Here is a 23,465-nt window from a genome sequence, read left to right on the forward strand (position 1 = left end):
TCAGCAGCAGAGAAACAGTGTGTAATAAAGATTTATTTCATTAACACTTCGAATATTAGACCTTGTTTGAACCCCCAAGTAAACTTTTGCAGCTATTTTGCGGTGCATTGTTTGCATGCTTTTCCAGCTTGTTGAGTTGCACATCTCATCAAGATTTCATTTTCTTTCCAGAATGAACAGTAAAAGGTTAAAAACCGATGCTATTGAAATCTGTATGAGATACAGGTGTAACAAATTACATCATACCGCATCACCTTAAGAAATATTCTTGCTCTCAGCATCTTACTGTTTCAGTGCAGGTTGTTAAACTTGCACAAAAGGTGCTATTGAATAAATCAGGGAGACTTTTACCAGGGGAAGATACAACATAGTGCATTGAATTAAGTGCTTAAGGGTCTTTGAATAAAGTACAGCAAGTCAAGCTTATGTAGCGCAGTAACTTTGGAAATAAACACGAGTAAAGTTTATAAAGAGATTACAAAAGGCTGTAATATTGACTCAGTATAGGCTCTTTTAGTTTACATTGCATAATAATCTGAATACAAGAATACCTACAGCATTGCACTGGTCATATTCTTTAAAACTTAAAATATATTTGTACACTTGACCCACTTAACTTAAAACTAGACATATAATTCATTGTGAATAAAACAAGCTGCTATTCTTATTAGATGAAAAATAACTTTTTAGGGAACAAGAACTTAGATGTAGCTTTTTATAGCTGACTTTGTAAATGTGCATCTGATGTCTTCACACTTTCATTCGCACATTTAAGAAAAAGCCGTAGTCTTTTTGTGTTGCGTACTCTTTGCTTCATAGTCTATTAAACTTCGTAGTTGTAAAGCAAGACAGCATCTTTATGGCATCCTGCAGACCTTTTAAAACTTTGTGACCTGAATCTTTTCCCCGCATTATGTTTGTCACTGTAAAAACGTTACGCTTGCATTTTTCTGTGGTTGATGGATGTCAAAACAGGGCAGATGCATTATGCATATAGCATTACTGATTTAAAGTGTTTACTTGTCAGCTTGGGCAAATGCAAAAGTGTCAAATCGTGTGAATTCATACTCTTGTCACTGTTGCTTGTATTTCATGGCATTTCACATAAAAGGTTTTCAGGATCCACTTCACCAGTTTTATGGTAACAAAATGAACAGCATATAAAATTTATACCTGGCGGTTGATGGAAGGCAGCAAATGTTAAATATGCCTGAGCTGACCCTTAAAAGCCGAATATCTATATTTCACACTTTGCGCTTGTGTCACCATCCACTTATCTCCTGTCGCCACCCGAAACTCTACAATATCTTCATTTCGCTTAGCATTTTAAAAAACAGACAAAAGCTTTTATTGTTATGATGTGAATTGTTCGATCACAATTGTCTTACAATTTCTCTGCACTTTTGTCTTTCAGGTTTTACACCTCCCGGTATGGACAGGTCATCTCCAGAAAACAGTCCTGTGCACGGCTTAGTGAGGCAGGCTTCCGTCACCACCGGATCAAACATCCCCATCATAACTGAACTCGGTGAGACACGACAGCAAGCGCTCGCTAACATGTCAAAGTCAAGTGTGATTAGAATCTAAACTTACATATCGAGTCTTTAACGCACAACGTGTGTCTGTGATGTGCGTAACGGCACGGTTGAATATTTCACTGACTGGGTCAAAGTCCCGTCCTCATCAATTGCGCCTTTAATGCACTAAAGAGGACCTAGACTTGTAGGGACAGAAAAAAGCATGCAGTTGCAAAATGGATCCATATATAAATAACAATGAGGGTGGCACTATTCCCAAGGTAGGGGCTCATGAAAGTTTTAGATCTCAGAGGGCACTAAAGCACCAGAGACCGGCCGCTCCAACTCTCCACTGACCCAATTACAGTGTGTTACACACTGTAGAAGTAGAAAAGGCTCACAAACTCTATAAACCTACACAAATACATACATGCACATATGCTCGGCTATCTCCTCAAGATCCAGATTCCCATGGGATTACAGTATATACTCTAGTAACCCTATATACAAAACACACAAGTCCAACAAAGTTTGGTGGCATATTGACATTGGTAATACTGGCATACTGACATCATAAATGATCTTGAACTTGTGCGCATCTCAGCCATTTCAGATCTCCGCCTTTTAAACGATGCCTAATTAATGTCACCAACATATATAATAGCGCTTGTCAAGTTTAAACCCTTTTCGCGAAACCAAGAATGGCTTAAATTTTAAAATCCTGCAGCAATTGGACAAACAAAAGTGTTTATGTCTGCTCAGACCCTGACGTGGGGATAAGAACTTTTCCACATCAACTTTGCCATGGATTTTTGCGTACACGCACTTAATGATCAAATCTGTGCGTATGCACGCTTTATAAATGAGGCCCAGGTGCTCTTCTATAACTTATTAGCTTGAATATCTTGCATTCGACTGTTAACCGTTTATAGACGGTTTCAGCAGTAACAACATAAACAAGCGGCTTTTGTGGTCATCACGTAACTTCCGGTAAACTCTGCTAAGAATAAATAACAATAAAGTCCTTTTAAAGTAGTTTATTTATAACAAGCTAAATAAACAACACGTAGATTACCTAGGAAACCAAATCATTTGTATTTTCGACGAGGTATTTGGTCAAGAGTTCATTTTAGCAACTAGTCAGATCAATAAACAAATGCGTTTCTGATGAAACTGTCTATAAACGTCTTAAAATGTAGTCCTACAAAACGTAAAGTTTAAAAAAAGACCCTGTGAAATTAGGGTTGCATCGAATTTTCGTCAACCGGAAAAAAAACTAATTTTCAGTGCTTGGACGAAAAAGTGAAAAGGCAGAATACATTTTACCGAATAATTAGGTCTTTGATGACGCGATCAAATGAACTAGCGCAGAGTGAGAGACGTGTATGCAGCAAACATGCAGTAGAAAGCATTTTAAAGTGTCAAAGAAAGAAGCGAAAACAAACAGCACTACAAGTTTCATTTATCATTTAAAATTAAGAGTTCCTGGACACCGTGCAGCGTATGAGAAAGACACGGCAGCAGTGATGGGTATTTGTCTGCTTAGTGCAGGTGCTCAAGATATTCTGATCGCGTTCCGGCATTCACAATCGTGTTCCGCTCGCTTTCCCTTCGGTTGTGAATGCCTTTTCAAGAGGGATACGTTTCCATTGATCTGTTTGCGAAAAGGGCACTTTTGGCATCAAAAATGGCCTATTGGGCAAAGGGGCAGGGGCTCAAGCACCCTTGCCCCCTTTCTGCACTTGCCTGTATAACAGTGTAGAACATAATAAAATAAAATGATTACATAATGAGATGTTTCTTCAGGACCATTGTGCTACATACAGACACTGAACTACAAAAAAATAACACAGAGCCAGGGATTGTAAAGTAGTTTAACCTAGCCACATAAAGTGCTTGTGTGCAAGCTAGTGCAAACAGTGCCAGACAAAAAAGAAGACAATGCAAAAACAATACAATACACAAGACAGGTGCATGAAAATAAAAACAAATAAAAATAGCACAGACCAGTATACAGTCTAGGGTCTGAGTACAACAAAGAGTGCTTGAAAACATCCGTACACTTATGATAGCAGCAGTTGGTAGCAGCATAAAAATGTGTAATGTGCAACAGACAGCATTTAAGTGTGCAAAGAAATGCATAAAACAGCACTGAAGTCTATAAAAACACTGTTAAAACGACATTGGATATGCACTCAAACACAAACACACACACAAAAAAATAATAATAAAGTAAATAAGAGAACACATTTTAATTGGAGAAGAGTTTCTTTCTTCGTGAAATGCAACCATTTTCATTTCTGCGTCACTTTACTGAAATCCCAAAGTTGCAATATTAGCATCCCTAACCTTTATCTTTATACACCATAGATTGATACCTTCAATGACAAATGAAGTCACTGGTTTTGACAGCGCTGTTTGGATATTATGTATTATACTCCCGCCTACTTTTTAAAACAAAGTTTGAATGCATGTTTACGTGTTTAATAGAACCTAAAGTGTAATCTCATATACAGTGTTATGAGGTAAATAGTCCTCAGATTGTATATTATATTCTATTACACGATGTTCATGCGAAATCTGATGTAAACAACAGACTATATATATCTATATTTCATGGATTATACGCATTTGTGGACAAAAATGGTCATTGGATGTATTCAATTAGACATTTTTTTATGGATTATTCAAACATCTGAAACAGACTGGATTCGATTCGCGATTGTTAAATCAACACAAAGGTAAGAAGTCCCGTTTATATTTTGCATGTTGTCATCTGGACTTCTGTCACAAAATACTACATTTATGATGCTAAAGCATCTGTATCTCAAAACAGAGACCATACACTGATGCTAAACCCATAGACCTTTTAAATGATGTATAGTAATGTTAAAATTATTAATGTTTGTAGACAGTAGGCTATATAGATATTGTTGGCAGCATTAAAAAAAAACTAGTTCGCGAATTAGTGCGCGCTGAGAGGTTAAAGTTGTATACATTTCTTATTGCACTAAAACGTTTTAGTCTAAAGGTAGAACGAGTCTCTCTACTTTTCCGAACATCATCTTTATCAATAGATTGCCGTCAAACTGGACACATTTCAGTGATCCACACAAACAATCATCATAGGAGCTCTTAAATCAGACCTGCAATGTCAATGATATGAGAACATCTGAGAATATACAAGAAACACAAGAAAAACATGCATTGTTCAAAGCAGGTCTTTTGTTTTTAACGCTTCACAGTAATCCTTTCCCACATTTGCATTACAGTAGATACTTTACCAAAGCCTAAAATATATCCAGTTATCATGAGCAAACAATGTTGAACTGTGTTCCCAGAGAAGCGCTTCATTCTGACACTGTACCTTTAGATTTCTAATCCCACTCTTGACATGATGCTCTCATTTATGTTTCTCTCTCTCTCTCTCTATGGCTTTGAACTTGTTTCAATAACTGTCTCCCCTCAACGCTGTTTTATCATCATTAGCTAAGCCTGGCAAACTACTGCCTTTGGTTTCATTCAATCAGGAAAAAAACACTGGAACCAACATACAAATGATAACAGAACTGGGTAAGCTGTGCCTTTGTCCTCCGCTGCTCTGATGCACCGCCTCATCGGCTTGTCTTGATTTCTCTCGCTGCAGCTGGGGCCTGCTCCCATGGCATCACTTTGAACACATTTTTATCCTTAGTTCTGGTTGAAATTGACTGTCTTGTTTTTTGGCCTTTTTTTAAGACTGTTTTTTTCTTCTTCATTTTTTCTTAAAGCATCACTTGGTCTTTGATCATTTGACTGTGTCCTTGTGGCTGTTTCCATAGCATCTCCCTGCAGTTCAGTTTCTTTGGCCCGGGCTTTTTTTCATCAGTGGCCTGTCTGAAAGACTGACATTTCTCTTCCTCATAGGAAGTCTTGGAAGAAATCAAATTATAAAACGAAAAATACCTCCAGATCCAAGCTCGCTTAAAGCGGTACTATTTATTTATATATTTGTTTTGGTGTTGGGCCTAATCTCTGAAGCCCAGATTTTTGAAAGAGAGCGAAACAAAGATTTGTGTTAGGTCGTGTTCAAACAAAGTGGGATTTTAGGGCACTGTCTCGATACGCTGGCCGCTGAGATCTTACAGAATAGCCCCAAAGCAGTCTGATTTTTCATGTTGTCCAAACAAAGATACTGATGTTTAAAAGCTTGTTATTCTTTATAAGCGGACATAATTGCTGGTATTTCTGTCTGATATAGTACTTTGTTACTTCGACTTTTTCCCACAATGACAACTGTTTTGTAAGTGTTTTATTGTGCGGTATATTAAAGTAATAAGCCCCAATAAGCAGTGGGTTACCGCTTCGCGTCGTGCCTAACAACGCCCCTTAGCTGTTATAAAATGCACTGTAACCCCACTGCTTTGAGGGGTTTATTGCGTTTATAAAACAGTTACTTCATCTGCATAGTAGGGTTTCACAAAAGGAAACACAAATAAGTTGTAATTATATTAGTACAAATATTACTCTTCCGCCAAACAAAGTAGTTCCTCAGAATCAAGTGTGGCTGCAACAGAGCGCAATTCTCAAGCAACACAGACGCAGCAAAGACACAATGAAAATATGATTAAAGACTGTGGTGTTTATTTTATAAATCAACATTCATCTAAAATATACATTAACATTTATATCGTGCAACTGTTGAAGTGATGATCAAATATGCTTGGAAGCATGCGTAACTTTAACTCTTTCCCCGTCAGCGTTTTTTTTTATTTTTAAGTTGCCACCCAGTTTTAGTTTAATGCCTCACAGAAAAATTATCTTCTTTAAATAAACATAAAATATCAAATGAAAGAACAGACCATCCGCTTTCCAACAAAAAAAAAAAACAGTTTCATCCTACCTTCATTTGTTCTCTTATCAGTTCACCTCTCAAATTAACGGAGATAATTAAATTTTTGTATATATTTTTAAGGGCGTGTTCATTGTTCACATGTTTGGTTAGATTAAAATGAACTCTGACACGGTTCGACTATACTGTATGTGAAAGCACTTGGACCAGAGACAGGATGTGATATCACAAGATGCGACCCTGATTTTACAGTGGGATGAGTGGTGTATGCATAAACAAAATGAACAGAGGGCAAATGTGGAGCAACGGAGAGGTAAAGAGCCTCATTAACATTTGGCCCATCAACCGTATGATGAAAAAAATGCATACAAGGCTTACGTTTTTGAAATGTTTGACAGTAAAATACATTAGCTCTGAGCTGTTAATAATACCTACATATAAAGACGCATAAAATAAGCATGTTTACTCCAGCATATTTCTGTCGTATAAAATCCGTCAACACCAATCTGGTGCTGACCTTATCCTTGCCCATTAAGGTTTGTTATTTTAGGTTTGCTGATAAAATGCCAGTGTGAACGCATAATAAATTGGTTTCTTTTTTGGTCCGGACCAAAAGAACCGAAAGAACCGAACTATAACACACCCTAGATTATTCAGAAACTAATTTACGTAGATTACATAATTTTTTATGGTCAATATTTAAATCTCTATTATTTTCTGCATGCAGGCTCACTGAGGTGCATGCAGTTTTTTATTATTATTTCATCCCTATTGTTTATTTGACTTCATCTGTTTTCCGACCTGTGGTGAGAAATTCTCTCACTTTTCCACCCTTAATCTCCTGTCCTGACTGTTGGAGGACTTCGTCAGATTCTTCTTTTGACAGTTTTCAAACTTCTCTCTCTGTACTGCAGTGAATGACTCCAACGTTCAGTTTTTGGACCAAGACGATGATGATGACCCAGATACGGAGCTGTATCTGACCCAGCCTTTCGCCTGTGGTACAGCGTTTGCAATCAGCGTACTGGACTCCCTGATGAGTGCGGTGAGTTAGCGACCATCTAGCCGATGGCTTGAATTTTATTGGGGCCCCCTCGGTACCCCTATGATTGACTGTTGTCAATGCTTGATTATTTACACTCTATAAATCTAACATACCCAATATCAATGTTATTAGTTGTACTCAGGCATTGGCCGCCATGAGATTTTGGCAGTATGATGACCTTAAAGTAATATTCCACTTGCAAAAAAATCCTGATATTTTACTCACCCCCATGTCATCCAAGATGTTTATTTCTTTCTTTGTTCAGTCAAAAAGAAATTAAGTTTTATGAGGAAAACATTCGAGGATTTTTTTCCATATAGTGGACTTTATTGGACCTCAACAGTTTACAGTTTCAATGTAGTTTACAATTGCCGTTTCAACGCAGCTTCAAAGGGCTCCAAACGATCCCAACCAAGGCACAAGGGTCTTATCAAGTGAAAAATAAAAAATAAGAACTTTTAACTTGGAAAGACAACAACAAAGAAAGACAACAACATTTTGGATGATATGGGGGTGAGTAAATTATCAGGATTTTTTTTTATAAAAGTGGAGTAATCCTTTAAGCCAAAATACCACGGTTTCACGCTGTTGCAGTATTGCAACACTAAAAAATTTTATTTTCAAACTTTTCAACTGGACACAATATATTTTATTTTTAACTCTTTCGCCGCCAGCGTTTTTTTAAAAAGTTGCCAGCCAGCACCAGCGTTTTTCATGATTTTCACAAAAGTTTAATGCCTTCCAGAAAATGTTCTTCTTTAAATAAATAAACATACAATATACCAAATGAAAGAACAGACCCTCTGCTTTCAAACAAACAAAAAAAAAAAACTTTTCATCCTACCTTCAGTAGTTCTTAATCAGCTTTTGAATATAGGTAGGTTTCTGCAAAAACACCACATTTTGAGCAAAAAGCAGAGATAATTCCATTTTTGTGACGGACTTTTTATAGAGATCCCATTCAGAGCGATCTTTAAAACAGACACGGACATGCAACCGCTTGCCATAGGGCAATACTTCCGGGTTTAAAAAGTTGCGGAAGGGCGCCACCTGGTGGATAATACTCGTCATTGGCAGGGAAGCGTTTTCTCTTGATTGACGAGATATCTCGTCAATGGCGGCGAAAGAGTTAAGCAACATACAGCAGGTATACCAGGTAAAAATAAAATTTTAATTATAATATCTTTTAAAAATATATATTTGTAATATATATTAAAAGTCCCGTTTTTCCTGTGTTTTTGAAGCTATGATTGTGTTTATGGTGCGCAATTTAACATGTATTCATGATTCATCTGTAAAAAAAACACTGTATTTTTCACACAATTTACTTATCTGTATAGCGCTGTTTTCACTGTCCTAAAAAAGGGCTGATGTCTTCCTTGTTCTATGAAGTCCCTCCTTTAGAAATACGTAACGAGTTCTGATTCTGTAGCTTGTTTAGTGTGTTGTGATTCGATAGCAGCTTAGCTTAGCAGAGCCGTTTGAGCGACTGATGTATTTCTGTGGGCGGAGTTTAGTCAAAAACTGTTTTATTGACGTCAGTCAAACAGGAAGTAGGGGGCTGTAGTCCAAACCAGCCATTCATTGTAGGCTTTGAAAGGGGACTTCTATTAAAGAAAATATATCACTTAGCATTGAACTTTGAGCTTTATCATTTTACAGGTATTATTTATGCACTAAAAGCAACATTACACACTAACTAAAGTTTGAAAAATGGGATCAGGACTTTTAAATGTAAATATCAAATCAATTACATGACTTAATGATTTAATTAATTTTGTGTAAATACAGCTTATACCTTGGAAATGGATCACAGAATGTCTGGGGGAAAAAACACGAAAACCTTGCATTATAAGTATATTTCAATTTGATAAGATAATTTCAGGACTTTCAATTTTAGATGAACAGCTTGAACGGAAAATCAAACTGTTATTTCATGTGCTTCTGAGGGTTCACTGGTGGCCACAGGCCCCTAAGCAGCCGCTTAGTTCACTTAATCTGAAATAGATTTTTTCATTGTGTTACCAGCATTCAGATCATTTCTCTCTCCTATCATAAAATGTCATATAGAATTACATGAAAGCTTGTCTGAGATTTCTGCAATAACGTATAAGAAGGAGAGATCCTGCGGCTGCTTTAGATGTAGGGCTCAGGCGTTACTAGTAGGCAGAGGTTGGTAAATGAAATGGCACATTGATCAGACAGCGCTGTCAGCAGCGGTGACATCAAAAGGAAAGTTGTTGCCAAGACTCCTCACATAATGTGTCATGAAATGAACTTTCAAGAGTCTTATTAGATCTTTTAACAAGGTAAGTGCTCAAGTTTTCTTTAATGGCGTACCTTGACACGCAAGGTGGGCTGCTACGGGGTCCAAAAGCTCTAATCTCCTAACAGTGTCATTTCGGGTAGAATAGGAAAGATAGGTTTTTTCCCCTTTCACTTTCGTTTTTTCTCCTCGCCACCTACGACCGCTGCTATCTCCCCTATCCGTATGATGGCTTAATTCCAGTACCTTTCACTTTGAGTGAAGTTAGAACAAAGCAGCCTTCAAGTGCATTTCACTCTGGACAAAGGTGAAGCTTGCTAATAGACAGCTCTCATCCATCATTCGCCTGAATGCTGCTGTCAGGGGCCCGGAGAGGTGTCACTCCAGCACGGGCCCTCGGTGACATGGCGCTCTGGTGCTCACACAAAGCACCTTATGAGCTTTTATTTTTGTACCTAATTATTTGATAGCTTTATCAGCAATCTGCTGTATCAGCAGACGGTTGACATCATACAGTAACAGTACATACAGTTAGGGGTAAAAAAAACTGCATTTAAAATCTGTTTTAAATGTGTAACATGATTATGAAATTTAATAATGAAAATATATATACATATTAATTTGAGGAAATGCAAAACAGAATCATTCTCGCTAAATCTGAATGAAAAATCTCCCCCCTCATTCTGTTATGAGATCTAAAAACAATTAGTTACATTAATGATAATTAAAATGGCCTCGTGTGCAAAATGCACCGCTGTTAAGCATGACTGGTGATACCAAAATGGATGCGCGTAGGGAGGAGACAGCAACAACAGCTGGCGTAATTGCATTCCTGTGTCTCTTCCCTTCCCAGGGAGTGAAATGAGACGAGACAGATCAGGGTCTAGATAACAGCACTCAGGACAGCTCCAAAATCCGGACTGTCTTGAGTTGTGACTCTAATGGTGCTCACGTCCGGATCTTCTCCCTTATCTTGGCAGACATACTTCAATGATAATATCCTCACCCTGATCCGGACGTTGGTCACGGGAGGCGCCACTCCGGAGCTGGAGGCCCTGTTGGCAGAGGAGAACGCTCTGAGAGGTGGCTACAGCACGCCACAGACGCTGGCTAACAGGGACAGGTGTCGGGTCGCCCAGCTAGCCTTGTACGACGGGCCCTTCGCAGACTTGGGGGTAAGTGGATGGTTAAGAGGAGCTGACGCATTTTGCCACTTCACCCAACAGTGTCCGTTCCCGCGTCCGGTGCGGTCCCTGACCGCTAATGCAAAGTGAATGAGCTGAACATGCAAAGATCTGAAGAAATGCTTTTGTATCTGTGTATGAAGAGAATATTGTTGGTGAAGTACCGTTGTTGGCTTTGTGAAACCTGACATGCATTGTATTTGAATATTATAAATTAATAATAGACCATAAATGATTAAAGAACTGTGGTTTTGTTTTTCCAGGATGGTGGCTGCTACGGAGACTTATTTTGTAAAGCATTGAAAACGTACAACATGCTGTGCTTCGGCATCTATAGATTACGAGATGCACACTTAGGTGCGCCAAGCCAGTGTATGAAAAGGTGAGCTGTTAATTTTTTCCCATTTCATTTGAATGGGCTTTTAGTCCATTACATTACTGTCGTATAGGCGTATACAGTAGCTCAACGGGGATAATAAGGCCTACGTCACGCTTAGTAGCTCTGTTGACTGCACTAACTAGGAAACTGGATAACTTATGATTCACTACATGTGCCGATTTCCAACAAGTCTCATGACCCGGTTGGAACTTTCAACCAGTCCTTCCAGAAAGATTTGTAGTTTTTTTGTTATTATTGAGGGCAAAATCCTTGAACTTGCGGCACTTTTAAAAAAAAGTGATGGAATATGCGGGATATTTATGCAATTTGTGCAACGAATTTGGCAGAACTTGCAAAAATTGAGAGATCTTACAAAAACTGTGGGAACTTGCAGCTTTTCAATGATGTTCATGTCATGTAATTATGTCACTTCATAACATTTCCATAGCAACAGGGGACATGGCTGTGCTTGTGTGAAGTAAATGCTACATTTTTCAACTTTCTGCTAAGATATATGCCTTTTTGCTACGAAAATGAGAGAATTATGAAATCATGCATGCCCCGCATGTTTTGCGTGTGGAAATCTGCAATTTACGCAGCTAAAGTGCAGCGTATTTGGAAAAATGCGGCCCCCGCATAAATATGCAGACTTTGGATGATTATGCATTGAATCATGCAATCGCACAATCACGTTTTTCTGGACGGACTGTTCAACGAAATCCAGCGTTGAACAAACACACGCCAAACTCCGCTGCTACCCCAGATAAACAAACTATATCCATTGTTTCCATATTGCTGGCTTTCTTCTCCTTACATCCAAAAACACACTTTTTCTTTTGTGCCATTGTTGAGTCTTGATATACAAAACAAAGCTGTCGTGTGAAGTAATGCCTGTGACTTCTAGCGTCCTCGGGTCTCCCTCTCCGGCTGATTGACATATGGGCGTGGTTTTCTGGACGAAGTGCCCATAAAAATAAATGCTACGTAAGGTCTACCCATGATATGTAAGCTGTAAAAACTTTCCGAAACATGTGCGAACCCTGGCGAAGTGCATTCGGCACATAAATACTCTGTAACACATCCAACTGCTGTTTTGACACTTTGTCTATGTTTAGTAAAAGGAAACCAACTCTTAAACAGTGTTAATAAGTTAGAATGCATGAAATACAGTTGACCCCCGCCCAAATGTCTAAAAAAGCACATATTTTAATATTAAATAATATATATTTTAATAAATAGAAACCGGCTATGTGTGTGCCGGCCATTGTGTCCTATTTCAACAACTACACAAAAAATGGTTTCTAGCTGTCATTTGGTCAATACTCGTAATATTTACCACTTATGTACCAATCAGTGGCGGTTCGTGACTGCTCATCCGAGGATGCACTAATTCAAAATAAGTGTACGGATTGTCACGTGTGTGGTTCCCTTTTCCAAAATATGTGTCCTGCGTGTCGAGAGATCCTGTGTGCATCACGTTTTTTGTCAAAATGAGTGCCTACTGCACACGCGTCAAAACCGTTTATGATAAAAGAGACGCTCACGTTCCCTAAATACGCTAGACACTCCCTTAACAGTAAACTCTGATTACGCATGAGATTATGTGAGTATCTGGCAAACGCGAGTGTCTCTTTTATCATAAACCCTTTAGATGCGTCTGCAGCAGGCACTTATTTTGGCATGACACGTGATGCACACGAACCACACACGTTACATACATGTTGTGACAAACTTCACATCGAGCGTCCTCGAAAAAAGAAGTCACCGGCTGCCACTGGTACTAATATGTACCTTTAAGGTAGTAATATGCGCTCTTTGGTACCAATATGTACCTCTGAAGTACTGTGATGTCCTTTTTTAAAAGCTATTGCCCATGTGACCATTTTTTCTGACAGTGTAGACTTTTCTGTATGAGACTAATTGAATGTATGTGTCTTTACTTCATGTGCACAGATATGTCATCACAAACCCGCCTTACGAGTTCGAGCTGGTGCCCACGGATCTGATCTTCTGTCTGATGCAGTTCGACCACAACGCTGGCCAGTCCAGAGCGAGCCTGTCCCACTCTTCCCATTCCTCCCATTCATCCAGCAAGAAGAGCTCATCGGTCCACTCCATCCCCCCCACAAACCGGCAAAACCGCAGCAGCAAAGCACGCGAAGCCCGTGACAAACAGAAGTAAGATGCTCAACCTCTTGGCCTTCATTTACTGTATGATTTTAACCTAGTTGAGCGACTGTACGCGAGTGTGTGTGTGTGTATGTCTGTAAATGTTTGTGGTTTTAGAAGACTTACATAAACTATAAGTGTGTGTGTGTGTGTGTGTGTGTGTGTGTGTTTGCTCCATTATTGTTATGTGCATGTGGCCCTTGCCTTGACCACATACTGAACTCTTATGACCATAAGATCATTGCCTCATTTCAACTGCACCTTAACCCAGGATCATACTAGCATCAGTCTGCATAACGCTGCTGCATTTTTACTACAACCACGTTACATCTATATACTGAGGTTTGTAGGTTTTATGGATGAACTAGAGGTCTGCCCGCAGGATCTGTTTCGATTGTTTGATGCAAGGCATCCTTACTGTTTTGAAAGGGGGTTGTTGCGGTAGTGGTCAGTCTTGGAGAACAGTTATTTTGTTGTCTAGTTAAAAATAACATGTGAGAAGCAAACTTCAGTTCTCAATAATGTTGGGAATTCTTCCATATTTTGTCCATAGTTATTTTGAATATTTTAGTTGCTCTGTTCAAAGTTTTATTTAACAATTATTTTACATTATCATGCAGAAATGTTAATAAAAATCTGCGCTTCAAATTGAAAGAGAGTTTAGCATTTATAATTTAAAGTTTTAAAAGGAAAGTTCACCCAAAAATGAAAATTATTTTACTCACCCTCATGTTGTTACAAAACCATAGTCTGTAAAAGAAAGATGTACAACGCAATGTTGGTTCCTTTAATGGCAATGAATTTAAGCCTAAAAGGTCCAACCATGGGCGCTGCCATGTTACGTAAAAACGCCAGTTTGGAGCCAGGGCATGCGCTGAAGAAATTGTTCGTGGAGCCAGAGGCGGAGCCGCAGTATCAAACTCTCACCCAAACGCTTGCATGCACAATTCAATCACGCCAATCATATTGACACACCCCGTCTCTATAGCATCAAATTACTTGCTAAAATGAAACTTATCACAAAAATGAATAATAAAACATATATCAGCATGATTACAACTAAGGACCAAAATATTTTTTATTTAGATCCGAGTCCCATTCTTTTGAATGGAGAGGGCAGTGTTTATGTCTTGTACTGCAGCCAGCCACCAGGGGGCGACCAAAGAGCAAGCAGCTTCACTTTTCAAGACGTGTAAAGGGCTTGTTATAGTCGTGCGTAGGTCCTACGGCGTAGCCGCGATGGCGTAGGTTCCGCGTCGGTTCTCATTTATACTTTTGCGTCGTCCTCCGCGTCGACGTGCAAACACGAGCGCAAACCGCTGGTAGGCAGTACCCACTGTCAGAGAAGAAGAAGCTTGGCAAGTTAACCCACAAACGAAGAAGAAACAGCAACTTGTTGTGTATGATTTGAGAAGACCAGCAATGATGGAAGTAAATAAACAGTGACTTTTGTTGCAGTTTGAGTTGAATCACTCCTCAACTTCGCTTATCTTTGTTTTCACAGTCGCAAACGTAAATACCTTTGACACAGATTTTTTTCCTGACGGGAGGGGTTCTGGTGGACCAATCACAACGCTTGCGGTCCGCGTAGATCTGACGTGCTGTTAAAATTTTTGCGAGGTGCACGTCAGGCTACGCAGACCTACGCACAGGCTACGGATAGCCTGTAATGCATTACAATATGAAGTTACTCCCCAGAAAAGTAACTAATTGCGTTTTCATGAAAAGTAATGCTTACATTACATTTAAGTTACTTTTGCGTTACTTTTTCTTACTTGGCTGAGGCTTGATCTCTTTCAGGCCTTGCAGGTGTTTTTTATAATCGCAAAAATGTCAAGCTCTGGCCTGCCATCTCCGTTTTTTGACTCAAATTGTTCCCGGTCAGGCGCAACTCTACGTTAATATGTTCAGTTTAATTCAGTACATTATTTTATTTTAAAATTATATTAATTAAACTGAAAAGTAACTCGCATTACTTTTTTAAAAAAGTAACTCAAATATTAATGTGTACATTTATAAAGTAATTACTTTACTCGTTACTTCAGAAAAATTTTATTATTACGTAATGCATGTTACTTGTAATGCGTTACCCCAACACTGTCAATGGTGCTTAAAAATGGTTTGGTTACAAACATTGCTAACACAACATGTGGGTGTGGAGTAAATGATGACAGACTTTTTGGGTGAACTTTCCCTTTATAATCTCTAAAACAATTTTTCTATGGTTGTTTAAATAGTTTAGTATTTAAGCAAGAATGCTTTCATTTTACTTTCCTATTTTTAACCTTAATTTTTTTACAATCTGAGTTGATGATTTTACACAAGACACATTATTGTGCTTAGTGACAATAAAAATAGACAATAATCCTTATTCCCTCATTTCAACAATTTTGAGAAGACATGCAGTTACACGCACAATAAAACTAAAATTTGTCAGGAAATACGTAAAAAAAAGTGTCCCGTGCAGACCTCTAGAAAGAACCGTTTTGTGAGTATTAAGTTTTATAAAGAATAAATGTACAATTGTGTCTTCATACCAGTATTTGTTTATAGAAATTGTAGATAATTTGTCATCAGACATAAACGCAAACAATAACTGCAAGGAAACTCATTTGTTGCCTTCCTTCCTGTTTGTCCAATCATTGTTTGTTTGCATCATGTTTTAGTCTGTCTTAGTGGCTTATTTTTAGTTATGCTTCAGTGATTTTATTTTTTTCAGGTAGTGTTTCTAGACATTGTCGTCATAGCAGAAATGGTTTTCCACGTCCCTGATTGCCTTGCAGGTGCAGGAGCCCTTATGGTGTATATTTTACTAAACAATCCTGCCTTGAATAAACAGATTAGTATTTGGGTAATTGAAATCTTCACATTCTCCATGATGTTGTTGTATGGTGATCTCTACTGGAGAGCGAAGAGTTGCTGCAAGGTATCATTGGATGTTGTAAAACCCTGCATTGATATCAATGCCTGTTACAATGCGTGCCTAAAAGGTTTAATTTCGAAACATTTACCATTTCCCCCTTAGTTAGATATAAAAATAGATTTATATTAGTTTTGTAGAATAGTTTTGGTTTTATTTGCCTTAGCAAATGTTTCGTATCTGAGAAGTGCATTGAAGAGTGTTTGATCAATTGAATAAAATCAAACATAATCCTTGCATTCTTTAATAGTAGTTTAGTTAAAACTACTAGGTATAGTTCTTAGTTCTTGTAAAAATTATTTGCTTTTTATACTGTATCTTTGCATCGCTCTTCAATAATAAATCATTAAATGCTTTTTAGTTAAGTTGGCAAGACTTAAAATGTAGACCAAATATGATGATTCTGTATGAGTCCTGTTAATTCAACTGTAAAACTTACATAGACCACTTTTTTTTCTAAAGTGCAACAAGGATGAATAGAATGGGTCCAGGTATGCAAGTTAATAATTCTGCATGATACAGCACCTGTTGTGGGATCTTTTAATCATAACTCTGTCCTTGTGGAGCACTGTTATGAGAGGGATTTGCTTTTACTTTCTAAGGAAATCATGCCTACTTTTCAGCTTTGCTTTCTTTGAAAAAGCAAATGGCTGCTGCTGCTACTGCCCTTCAATAACTTGTGTCATGCTTAGGATCATCCCAGCATTGCATGTGGTTGACTTTCATCCTCAGTCTCTCTCTCTGCTCATCTGCTAGACTACAGTGATCTCTCTCAGTAGTCCCCCTCACTTCAATTTCTTTTGTTCATATATCTCCCATTAGGTTTTCTTTAATTGTTTCAAGACTGTGTGAGAGGTCTGTGTGTCTGTACATTGTTGCTACATGTAGATCTGTAGAATCAGTCCGCACAAGTAGCAGTACTTCGCCTTCTGAGAATATAGTTCCCAGTATGTAAACTGTTAAAAGATGGCTGTGTCTCATATGACCTTTTTTATTTGTACATGGTGTGACTATACAAATCCCAACACATAAATAGGAAATTGTTCTCGTTATTTTGTCACTTATTGGGAGCAGTATGCTAGCTGGAGCCATTCACTTCCAGTCGTTGTGCTAAGCTAAGCTAGCGGGGGCTGCGTCAGACCGAGTTACAGCACGCACGAAGATGAGAAAGATATGTATGGACTTATATAACTCTGGGGGATATGGTGAATAAGGTAAAGTCCCAAAATGTGGGCGTGTTCCTTTAATACTTTCACAGCAAAAAGTATGTATACGATTAATTTAGACTAATTAATCACAGAGTATGTAATTAATTAGATTACATTTTTTAATTGATTGACAGCCCTAATTGTAATAAACTGAATCATTTACACTTTATGTTAATTATTGGATACAGTTAATCTACAAAAATATTGAGTTGCAAAAGTATCTGCCTTATCTAATTAGTATTTACACTTATTGACAATTTGATCATTTTATTTATTTAACAAAATGTATTTTCACCTACTATAAATAGCATACCCCTAAGAAAATGCTAATATTGTCACTTTATAAATAGAAAATATGTTTTTTACTTGGTTTTAAATAGTATCTAACGCTACTTAGTGTAAATAGCAGCTGCCAATTATGAATACTTAATTACTAGTAGCAGTGATGTGATACCGATACTGATATCCATCCAATGCTGATATATCACCATATTACTACCTATTACAGTATTTTGGTGCCACTTCTAAAAATGGAGGAAAACGCACAACCTCAAGTGGCTTCTGAATGTATTTAACAACAACAACAAAAAAACACGTAGATTCAGTCCGTTAAAAGTTCCCTACTCAAACCAGACGAAAAGTCAGACAAGTGTTCCGCTCTCAGCCCAAATTCCCCCCAAATATCCGCGTGAGGGAACCGTGATGAGCGTCCCAGTGCTGAAATTGGCTCTTTTAACCCTTGTGGAGCCAGAGGATGTCTCGGGGCGATGTAAGTGCCACCATCAGTAGTAAACTCAGGGGAAGGGAGCGAGGTGGCTGACTCCTTGCACCTCCTCAGGCACAGCTCCACTTACATCAAACGACTGCACCGTGACACTTTCCCCCCGCGGCTCGTCGCAGCCTGACACTCCAAGGTGTGCAGTACATTTCAAGCTAGAGGTATAGTCGAAAATGTTGGAGTGCTGGAAAATGACACGGTGCCTAGGAAATTGTGAATGCGATGAGAAGAGACGCCGCGGCCCTACGTGTGGCTTAAATCTGATGCTTTGACCCTGAACATTCATAGGAAATATAATTTCGGTGCATTTATGAAACTTGCCAGCTTACATCCTTATTCGGAGGATAGGGCTGCAACAACTAATCGAACATTTGATAACAGTCGATAATAACCGATAATGAAAAATGTTTTCAATCGATTAGTTTGGTCTGTGATGTCATTAGTTTGGTCAGTGGGAAACTTGGCAGATGACATCGCAGACCAAAGTAATTGATAATACATTGAACATTATTTTTATTATCGAATATTGTGGACTATTACACAATTTTTGATTAGCGCTTTTACATACCGTACGTTTTGCTGCCTCATAAAATTAGTAATAAATTTACAGTTTGTGTGTGTTTGTTTGTGTGTGTGTTCTCTCTGTCATCTTGAATGTGAATTACCGATTCCTGTATAAAGTGAGAGTGAAGATCTACTATATGTTTAATTCTGAAAACGACACGTATTAATGCTATTTTCCGTCTTCTGCTTCTCTCCCGCCCGGCTGTCCCGCAGAAAAGAGATGGTTTACAGATGAAGCAGAAAACGCGTACCCGAGGAACATTCAAATCAAGCCCATGAGCACTCACATGGCCAACCAAATCAATCAGTACAAATCCACTAGCAGTCTGATTCCACCCATTCGAGAAGTCGAAGACGAATGCTGAACCAATCCCCAGCCTTTAACATCACGGAGGGAGTCGGGTCATCCTGCTGTAAAAGAGACGAACGCGAACCGTGACGTGACCGTGCCCTTGTGCGACTCGAGGGTCCGACGCGATCGTAGAACCGGAACTGTGTATACCTTTAATGTCACTTCCATACTTTTATATGTAATATGTATACATAGTGATGTACATAATGACAATCAAGTAAGGATTGTACAGCCCCTAGCACTTTTTAAATTATGTTAACAGGCAAAAAAAGAGAGAAAAAACTACTTCCTGTGATTCTTTGCAATATTTCACCACCACCCTGACCTGACTCCATGCACTCCGGGTGCGTGTCATGGAGTATGAGGGTCACGTCATTCATTTCATCCAAACGCTCTCCAAAGATCCTCTTCTGAAGCATCGCATCAGCCGCACCGATTGAGACACACATCCTTTGTTTCTTTTTGCACTACAACTTTACACATAATAAAGACTCGCGAGCGTATCCTCGATTCTCGAGGATGGGATCGGTTTTCCAGGCTAAGGCTGTTAAAGGAATGGCGTGTGCTTTACAAATGTCCGTTGCCGTACACCCGCATATGTGTGTACCGAATTTTTGCCTGAAGTAACCTAAATGTACTGTATGGCATCAGGAAAGTTTCCATCCATATACTGTAGACTGTTCAAGCACATATGTATTTGAAAATGTGTTTGGTGTACTTGTAATTCTTGCTAAAGGTCGTCCCAACGTAGCTTTCCAATTTGGCAATACATTGAGGATATGCACTACTTCTGTTAATGTCTTTCCATCACCCATGACTGCTGGTGTGACGTTTCTTTGAGAAATACAGATTATCATTCTGATAATTGAACAATGATTGAGCTGAAACATCTCTAAATACGTTAATTCAAATAGCCACACATTGCAAAAGTGGGCATGACTGGTTTCTCCTTTGGGTGTAGCCACTGCCTGGCACAGGGTTGGCACAGAGGCAAAAAGTGCTTGGATGTTCTCTGTGACCAACCGTGATGCCATTTGTTTAAAACAAATGTGTAAGCTCAATCATATTGTTCAATTATCAGCCTTGATTCTTGCTATGGACTAAATGGATGGAACGTCACTCGTTTAATATCAACTGTGTTGTACCTTTAAGTACAGTGGTACGTAAACCGATGCTTCACAGACTTTGCTTCAAGTGCTCAGATTTATACATAAGTACATACTTATTTTTTAATCCATGAGTGTAATCATTTTGTACTTATTTTTATACATACCAGAGAACTTTATTTCGAAATGTATCTTAAATATATATCGTAATAGCTACACCGGTCCGCTTTCTGGTCCCCGACGACAGAACATACAGTATCACGCAACATCAAATAAGATAAGTAAAACCTCTTACGAGTACAATTTCAGGCTGCTTTGAAAGGACCTCTGTAGCTAAACCATTAAAAATCATTTTCAGATGAAAACAAACGATGTGACACTTTTCTGTAATTCCAAGTTAAAGCGATGTTGATCCTCAGACAGATAGATTTAGAGATGATGATGATGATGAGAAGGAGGAGGGGATGTTTGTCTCTGTTCTGAGGGTAGATTTATCGATGTTTGACCTAAATTAGGTCTCGGTTAAAAGAGGAACGTGCTCGAGTGCTTTCGTGTGTAATTTGATCAAAATGCATTTAAATGTGTGCAATGAGAAGAACGTATGTCTTCAATCAGCAGTAGATGAAAAACAACTTCCATCCACCGAGTCGATGATTGAAACCGAGCTGTGTCAAAATATGTTGTATAAAATTCTGCCCGTTTTAGTCCACTTTTGGTTTCTGAAGTAAAATGATCTCAGCTTTACTGTTTGTCTGGACAATTAGGCTTTGTCCTGAAGTGATTTTCTGAATTGTGATTACATTGGTGTTACACTTTGTAGCAAGTAGATTTCTTAATAAATAAAAAACATAATAATGTGAGTCAAATGTATGTATAGCCTAATTGGATTGTCAATAACATACTTGCTAGCCTGAAAACAAAAAAGATTAAGAGTCATTAATTGAAGTAAATGTACATTATTTCCTATATAAAGTCCTTTTATTGTAATGAAACGATGGGATGGCTATTGGGACGGTAAGGCCAGCAGGTTGCATTTGAAGAGTTATTTCTGATAAGGGTTTTACATTCCATTTTGTCATCAGCATTTTTAGTTTGAATCAGTTTTGCTTATAGGCTTTTTCTCAGGTAGAAATCCTGATGACAAAACTACAAAATAAAGCTGGCGTTTTTTAATTTCTTTTCTTTCCCTACTTGAGAGAATAAGGTACGAGGTGATGCTTGTATTTTTATCTCCACTGCAACAAATGTACAATTATCATGCAATTTATTTGTACATCATGCAATCAGATCATATCAGTGCCATTAAATGTGTCGTCTACTAGCATCAGTCAGTCAGTCAGTTGTTGGTATGAATTATGGCATCTAATACTGGCATGGAGAACATCCAAGCCATCTTTGCCTCCATGTCAGCATGGTGCCAGGCAGTGTATAAACACCAAAGGAGGAACGCTATAAGACCCACTAGAGCGAAAAGTGGCATTTTGACGGGCACATGCCTATGCAATCTGTGCTTAAGTCCTGTTACATTGAAAATGGACAAAATATGTCAAATAAAGAAACAAAACATCACACCAATGACTGAAAGATGCTTGCTAGTACTACCGTATGTATGTTTAGTCGGATCATCTGTCAATGTATTCAAGTGTGTTTTAATGAACTATTTTTAAGTAACATATAAACCTTACTGATGTAATACACACGTGTCATATTTTGGCTATTTTATTCTACTGTAAAGGACGAGTTTTAAAAGCTGTGTAAAGAAAATGGATGACTGTAACAGAATAAATCCTCGGAGGGAATTAAGTCTTAACATGCTGAACTTGAGTATGGATTATTGTTTGTTTTTGTCTTTCTTTTCCACTTCGGTAAATAATCATATACATGTAATTATTGGCATATTCGTCATTACAGGATAAAGGGACGTTAAAATGGACGCGAAGATGCTGGTGCTGAGCTGATCTACCTGACTCTGTCAAATATAACCTGCTGATAAACATACTGTCTTGTACAAAAAGTCTGTACATAAATTGTACATGGTTTCATTTTGTATTTTCTCAAATTAAAATGGATGTATTTGTGTTCTATAGGTGACTGGTATGTTACTTGAGTCATTGCTTGAGTTGATTTACACTTGACATATTTGCGCTAGAGATAATGAGATCACAATTGTGAACTTTATTGACCAGTGGACATTGTTAAGGCCAAATACACGTGTCAGAGATGATTTTTTTGGCATCCAATCATAAATCACAATTTTCTCGAACGTCTGCTAATATAAATGATAACCTTACAAATTTGTCATCTTCAGCCTGTAATGCATACAGTACATAAAAAGGTTTTCACTTTTTTTCGTATGTTGAAAAGTTATTTCAGTCATGCTTTTATAAAACATAAAACTTTTAAAGGTGCCAAAGAAAACATTGAAAAAATATGTTAAATTCTTCTTTGATATCTACATACACTCCAAAAACAAACGGTGCTAAATAGCACCAAAAGTGGTTCCTTGCTCGCAATCATAGAAGAACCACTCTAAGTGCCATACAGCACCAATGAAGCACCATGTGTAGCACCCGTATAGAACCATATAGTGCTATGTAGCACTAAAAATGGTTCTTCTATGATTACGAGCAAAGAACCACTTTTGGTGCTATATAGTATCGTGTTTTTTATAGTGTAGGTATGTGGCTTTATTAAAGGCCTGGTGCATGATGAAAAAAAAAATGAAAATTAGCAGTAAGGGGCGTGTCTATTAACCGACATCATTGCCTTGTTTGCGTATGTGTGGGGCAGGTCTATCAAAAGAAGGTCCAGATTCTATTGGGGTAGGGGCGTGTTTGTTTAGGTGATTTTAAAGGCACACAAGGCAAGTCTGAGTATTATTTCTCTACTAGCTCCCCCTGGTGTCTAGGAGTAAATGCTTTCTATATCTGAGACTTTACGAGACTGAAGGACACCGGGTCGGATACAGCGAACTTGCAAGTGGGGTATTCTTCCTATAGACGGTAGGGGCGGGCGAGAGAGTCTTCATTCGTCATGTAATGAGTCATTTAACCATATACCGACTTACGAAGATGATTTATTAACATAAAAATGCTGCCTTGTGTCCCTTTAAATGTCAACATTGGCTTTCAGAGATCATGCACCCC

General features: G+C 38.3%; 1 protein-coding gene across 21 annotated transcripts in view; it reads left to right on the forward strand.

The window, feature by feature from the left end:
- kcnma1a (potassium large conductance calcium-activated channel, subfamily M, alpha member 1a) overlaps window positions 1-22,403 on the forward strand; it is a 263,693-nt gene extending 241,290 nt beyond the window's left edge. For 7 of the 21 annotated variants that reach the window (XM_055170791.2, XM_055170793.2, XM_055170795.2 and 4 more), the window contains 8 exons: window positions 1,415-1,528; window positions 5,007-5,090; window positions 7,263-7,393; window positions 10,640-10,834; window positions 11,107-11,225; window positions 13,176-13,400; window positions 16,774-16,802; window positions 19,075-22,403. In XM_055170791.2, the coding sequence (XP_055026766.1) occupies window positions 1,415-1,528; window positions 5,007-5,090; window positions 7,263-7,393; window positions 10,640-10,834; window positions 11,107-11,225; window positions 13,176-13,400; window positions 16,774-16,802; window positions 19,075-19,226 (1,049 nt within the window). In that variant the 3' untranslated portion in view covers window positions 19,227-22,403. The remainder of the gene's footprint in view (window positions 1-1,414; window positions 1,529-5,006; window positions 5,091-7,262; window positions 7,394-10,639; window positions 10,835-11,106; window positions 11,226-13,175; window positions 13,401-16,773; window positions 16,803-19,074) is intronic. The other 14 variants (XM_055170794.2, XM_073873048.1, XM_055170802.2 and 11 more) reach the window with 4 other exon arrangements.
- Window positions 22,404-23,465: the final 1,062 nt, after the last annotated feature.

This window comes from Misgurnus anguillicaudatus, chromosome 11, assembly GCF_027580225.2.
Source record: "Misgurnus anguillicaudatus chromosome 11, ASM2758022v2, whole genome shotgun sequence".
NCBI lineage: Eukaryota > Metazoa > Chordata > Actinopteri > Cypriniformes > Cobitidae > Misgurnus > Misgurnus anguillicaudatus.